Source organism: Musa acuminata, chromosome BXJ1-9 (assembly GCF_036884655.1).
Source record: "Musa acuminata AAA Group cultivar baxijiao chromosome BXJ1-9, Cavendish_Baxijiao_AAA, whole genome shotgun sequence".
In the NCBI taxonomy this organism is placed as follows: domain Eukaryota; kingdom Viridiplantae; phylum Streptophyta; class Magnoliopsida; order Zingiberales; family Musaceae; genus Musa; species Musa acuminata.
Genome location: NC_088335.1, coordinates 18,260,918 through 18,266,751, shown reverse-complemented (window position 1 = coordinate 18,266,751; position 5,834 = coordinate 18,260,918). Strand labels below are relative to the sequence as shown.

Below are 5,834 nucleotides of genomic sequence, written 5' to 3'. Positions count from 1 at the left end.
CGAAAAAGGTTTCTTTGTTTTAGACGAAAAACTTCTTAAGGTTCCCGACGTTCCAGGTTCTCGGCAAGGGAGAACCGTCCATTGTCGTGAGCCGGTAAGTACCCGATCGGACTACCTCGATGACCCGATAAGGTCCTTCCCATTTGGGGGCTAGCTTCCCCCTGGCTCGGGTCGGGTCGCTGACCTCGGCCTTTCGGAGGACCAGGTCGCCTAACTTAATCGGTCGGGGTCGTACCTTCCTATTGTAGACCCTTGCGACGGCTCTCTTATAAGAGAGGGCCTTCAGGTGTGCGTTAGCACGTCGCTCCTCGAGGCATGTCGAGGCTGGCTCGAAGTCCCTCGTTCGAGACTTCCTCGTCGTAGCTCCTCGTCCGAAGGGTGGAGATAGCCACCTCGGGTGGCAGGACAGCTTCGGTTCCGAACGTCAAGCTGTACGGGGACTCTCCGATTGCGGTCTTGGGAGTGGTGCATAGTGACCATAGGACGCTAGGGAGTTCGTCGGTCCAGGCCGATCGAGCTGCGGACACCCTTCTTTTGAGTCCGTCCAAGATGGACCGATTAGTTACCTCTGCCAACCCGTTCGTCTGAGGATGGGCCACTGAGCTGAACCTTAGTTGGATGCCATGACTGGCACAGAACTCTCGGAACCTCCTACCAGTGAATTGAGGTCTGTTATCCATAATGATGGTTTTGGGCAACCCGAACCGAGTCACCAGGTTTCTCCACACGAACTTCTCCATTTGTTGCTCTGTGATTGTCGCCAACGGCTTGGCCTCGACCCACTTCGTGAAATAATCCACTCCCACGATGATGTACTTTCGTTGCCCCGAAGCCGGTGGGAAAGGTCCGAGCAGGTCCAACCCCCACTGTGCGAATGGCCACATGCACGCGATGGGGCTAAGTGGGACCGCAGGCTGTCGGGGTGCGTGGGCGTGTTCTTGGCACGAACCGCACTGCTGCGCGTAAGCTTTCGCGTCCCGGCACATGGTCGGCCAGTAGTAACCTTGGCGAAGTATTTTGTGTGCCAAGGTTCGCCCGCCGTTGTGTTCTCCGTAGACTCCCTCGTGGATCTCGGCCAGGACCGTCTGGGCCTCGTCGGGCTCCAAGCATCGTAGGAGGGGGTAGGTGAAGGACCACCTATAAAGCCGGCCACTCTCTTCAGTGTACCACGCGTTTGTACGACGCAGACGCCGAGCCGCAACTTCGTCGTGGGGAAGGGTCCCATCCCGCTTGAAGCGTAGCAGCTCCTGCACCCATGTGATCGGCACACTGCCGGGGGCTATAGTCGCTACTTCGATGGCGCGGGCAGGAAGCTCCTCGACCTTCGGTCGTGCTTCGTAGGTCGGCTTCGACGCCAGCCTAGCCAGCGCATCGGCCTACTTGTTCTCCTCCCTTGGAACATTGGACAATGTGAAATAAGGGAACTTAGCAATTAGGTCCCTTACCCGTGCCAGGTATTTCGCCATGGTTGGGTCCCAAGCCTCGTATCCACCGCTGAGCTGCTCGGCCACAAGCTGCGAGTCAATGAGGACGTGTATAGCAGCCACCTGCATCTCAAGGGCCAACCTGAGTCCTGCTAGGAGTGCCTCATATTCCGCTTCGTTGTTAGTGGCTTTAAACCCGAAGCGGAGGGAGCGCTCGAACGAGCGGCCGTCGGGGGCAAGCAGAACCAGTCTTGCGTCAGCACCCTTTGAGCTGGCCGAGCCATCCACGTGTAGGATCCAAGCCTTGGGAGGTTGCTCGAGATCCCCGTCTGCCACCTGAGTTAGCTCCGCGATGAAGTCAGCTACCGCCTGGGCCTTGATGGCGGTCCTGGGCACGTATCTTATATCATGTTCGCCGAGCTCCACCGCCCATTTGAGGAGCCATCCTGCAACATCAAATTTAGATAAGACCTGCCGAAGGGGTTGGTCGGTGATGACCTCCACCGGGTGGGCCTGGAAGTAGGGGCGCAACTTCCGAGCTGACAGCACCCGGGCGAGCACGAGTTTCTCTATCGGCGGGTAACGCCCCTCGGGTCCGCTCAGGATGTGGCTGACGTAGTAGATCGGAAGTTGTTCGCCAAAGCTTTCTTTGATCAGGACGGAACTGACTGCATGGGGGGAGGCCGCTAGGTAGAGGCCCAGCTTTTCCCAGGGAGAAACAGAGGCGAGTCAGGGGAGGTTGGCTAGGTGCTATTTCGTTTGTTTGAAAGCTTCCTCACACTCCGTCATCCACTGGAAGCTTTTCGGGTTTTTGAGCGCCCTGAAGAAGGGGAGGCAGCGATCGCCCGACCGGGCGAGAAAGCGAGACATGGCAACAAGCCTTCCATTAAGTCGCTGCAGGTCTTTGATCGTCCGGGGTGACTGCATGTCGATGATTGCCTGGACCTTCTCCGGGTTGGTGTCAATTCCTCTTTCGTGTATGATGAACCCGAGGAATTTCCCGGAGGTGACACCGAAGGCACATTTTGTGGGGTTAAGTCGCATACCAAACTTGCGTAGCGTGGCGAACGCCTCGATCAGGTCGACAATGTGTGCTCCGGCCTCTTGGCTTTTCATGATCATGTCGTCCACGTAAACTTCCATGTTCCTCCCGATCTGGTGGGCGAACATCTTGTTCACCGTTCTTTGATATGTGGCCCCGGCGTTCTTCAATCCGAACGGCATGACCTTATAGAAGTACACCCTTGATCGGTGAGGAAGGTCGTATGCTCTCTGTCTTCGGGTGCCATCCTAATATGGTTGTATCCCGAATAGGCGTCCATGAAAGAGAGGCGTGCGTGTCCGGCCATCGCGTCGACCAGCTGGTCGATCCTCGGGAGGGGGTAGCAGTCTTTCGGGCATGCATTGTTGAGACTAGTGTAGTCAACGCACACCCTCCAGCTTCCATTGTGTTTTTTCACAAGGACTACATTGGACAGCCATTGAGGATACCTGGCTTCTTCTATGAAGCCTGCCGCTAAAAGACGGGTCACCTCTTCTCGTATGACACGTTGCCGGTCAGGGGCTTGCTGCCTGGGTCTTTGTTTCACCGGGCGAGCGTCAGGTGGGATGTTGAGATGGTGCTGTGCAACTCCTGGATCGACGCCCGTCATGTCAGATGGGGACCAGGCGAAGACGTCGGCATTTTCCCGCAGGAGGCAGACGAGCTGCTCTCGTTCCTGTTCGGGTAGTTCCGAACCAACTTTGACCGTCCGGTCAGGCCGGGCTTCTTGTAATGGTATATCCACGGTGGACCCCCTCGGCTCGGGATGAGGGGTCGGCTTTTTTGTTTCCCGCGGATCTTCCAGCGGCAGCTCGATCCTGGTCCTCTTGTGTAGTGAAACGGCGATCAGGTAGCACCACCTGGACTCTCGGGGGCTTCCCGTAACTTCTCCGACCCCAGCATGAGTCGGGAACTTGATGGTTTGGTAGTAGGTCGAGACGACGGCTCTGACCTTGTTGAGGGTCGGCCGTCCAAGTATGGCGTTGTAAGCAGTGGGAAGGTCGACCACCAAAAAGGTGGTCATTACTGTCTTCGACCTCGGCGGGACCCCTAGGGTTAAGGGCAGAGTAATAGCCCCCAGAGGTGATATCGAATCTCCTATGAATCCGGTGAGCGCTGAACTCATTGGCCTCATATTCTCCCTAGCCAAGCCGAGCTTCTGGAAGGCGTCGAAGTAGAGTATATCGACCGAGCTCCCAATGTCGACCATGATCCTTCTTACCTGCACATTGGCCACCATAGCCGATATCACAAGGGCATCATCGTGTTCGGGTTGGTCGGATACCCCGGTCGGGAAGGTGATTTCGGGCTCGGGCCCGTATCCAGAGGTTACGTCTGGAGCGGCTCGGGCGTACGCCTTTCTTCCCGACATGGAGCCCCCCCTCGATGCGGGGCCGCTAGCGATTACATCGATGTGTCTCTCGACGGGGCCCTCCGGGCGAGGTGATAGCTCTTTGTCCGGCAGAAGGTAGTGGCCGAGATGCCCTCGGCGGATGAGCTCCTCGATTTGCCTTTTTAGCTCACGGCACTGTTCAGTGTTGTGCCCATGTTGCCGATGGAAGCAGCAGTATTTTGAATGGTCCGCGAGCTCTCGCGGGTTCCTCATTGGGTGGGGCTCCTTGAGTAGTCCCTTCCCCTTCTCATGGAGAAATATTTTCGTTCGTGATGAATTCAAGGCGGGGAGAGGAGGCCTTGGGTCGGATCTGTCCAACTTACGATGGGACGCGGCGGGTTGTTGCTATCGGGGGGGCTCCGACTTGACTTTTTTGTGCTGCTCCCACTTCCCAGCCATCCATGTCTCCGCGGCGATGAACTGGCCAGCACGCTGAAGCATTTCGGGGACCGCGGCGGGGGGTTGTTCCACGAGAGACCAGAAGAACCTGGAAGGCCGTAGGCCTGTCATGAATGCCTGCATCAATAGAGAGGGGTGAGCATCCGATAGCCCGCGAATTTGCGTCGTAAAGCGGTTCACAAAATGGGAGAGGGGCTCATCCTCCCTTTGGTTGAGTCCGAGGAGTAATGCCACAGACGGTTTTGGTCGAGCGTAAGCCAGGAAGTTAAGCTCGAAATCTTTGGCGAGTTGGTCAAAGGAGGTGATGGTTCCGGCCTTCAAACTGCTATACCATGTGCGGGATGGCCCCCGTAGGGTTGTTGGGAATGCCCTACACATCAAGGCGTCGGAAGTCCCGTATAGCGCCATCTGGGCGCGAAAAGCGGCCACGTGGTTCTCTGGGTCAGCGGCACCATCATACGCGTCTAGTGAGGGGAGGCGGAAGTGTGACGGGATTGCCTGATCTTGGATCTCGGGGGTGAACGGGGATCCTTGCTGTCCGTCTACCCCGAGCTCTCCTTTCGACTTACGGACTTCCTGTTGTACTTCGTCAAGTCTTTGACTGACGAGGCGCAACTGAGCTCGTAGGGCATTTGTAGAGTCGGCAGACGGAGCCTCACGCTCGGGGCGGTTCGCCGTATCTTCTGCTTCCCGGCTCCCGGGTTGAGTTATCGGGTTTCGAGGCGAGCTAGGGAGCTCAGGAAGCGACACGTGAGTCCGGACGAGGGTCTCCTGCTGCTGCGAAGGCCGGGTCGTATGCGGAGGAGTTCGTTGGGAGACGATCGGGATGATAGTCTGGACCATGCTCGTCAGAGCCCGGACTTGATGAGTGAGGTCGTGAAAGGCCTCGAGTGACACTGGCGGTGGGCCGGCGGGTGCGCCGTCGGGAGGCGACAAGCCTGGATCATTGAACAGTTGCCAGTAACGTTCCGACGCCGCTGCGGGGCGTTCGTCACGGGATTCCTCACGCGGGGGGTGTCCCCCCGGGGTGGGGAGCCCAGCGGCCGAGGGCTCACCAAAGTGGATTCGCTGATCGCTTGACATTCGGACGGCCATTCCTCTAGCGCCAATCTGTTACGGTAAGTAACTTTTTTAGCCGTGACCTTAGGGTCGACGCGGCTGGTTCAGGGGTCCGAACGACTAGGATCAGGCGTGACTAGGGGGATCTTGTGACGGCCGATTGCGAGGGATCTGACTGGAATGCTCCGTGACGCCAGGTTGGGTCGGCTTCGGTCGAGTACCTACACAAAGGTCGGGTCGGTGGTTCGGCCTGACCCCTCCGACGATCAAGTCAGTGATTGGGAGAGGAGTTTTTGGGTGAAGTCGTGCTTCTGTGTGCCTACCTGGCTCGCTTGAAGCCCGAGGGTATTTATAGGTAAGTTCGATGTTACCTGATGCGCTATCTTGCCAGGGCAGGGCCGTACACCCGATTGCGTCTGTCGTCGTGGGTGTTGCGTGGGAGGCCGAGCCGCCGCAGGGTATGGCAAACCTTGGTCGACGCCTTCCCCTGCCTCGTCCGGTCTTGCGGGGTCAGACG

The 5,834-nt window shown here is 57.8% G+C and overlaps 1 protein-coding gene across 1 annotated transcript; it reads right to left on the bottom strand.

Annotated features, from left to right (window-relative positions):
• Positions 1 to 293: 293 nt before the first annotated feature.
• Positions 294 to 4,072, bottom strand: LOC135594090 (uncharacterized). Its single transcript, XM_065084510.1, has 5 exons — positions 2,894 to 4,072; positions 2,204 to 2,714; positions 1,896 to 2,092; positions 1,446 to 1,844; positions 294 to 1,376 (listed from the first exon to the last, which is right to left on the bottom strand). The coding sequence occupies exons 1-5, from the start codon at positions 4,070 to 4,072 to the stop codon at positions 294 to 296; spliced, it is 3,369 nt and encodes a 1,122-aa protein (XP_064940582.1).
• Positions 4,073 to 5,834: the final 1,762 nt, after the last annotated feature.

Bases quoted from the DNA above. Each gene is read 5' to 3' on its own strand.
- LOC135594090 (XM_065084510.1), bottom strand. From the start codon at position 4,072: ATGAGGAACCCGCGAGAGCTCGCGGACCATTCAAAATACTGCTGCTTC. The intron at 1,845-1,895 runs GTCTTATCTAAA...TGGGCGGTGGAG, and splicing joins CCGACCAACCCCTTCGGCAG to CTCGGCGAACATGATATAAG. The intron at 1,377-1,445 runs GTAAGGGACCTA...GAGAACAAGTAG, and splicing joins TGGCGAAATACCTGGCACGG to GCCGATGCGCTGGCTAGGCT.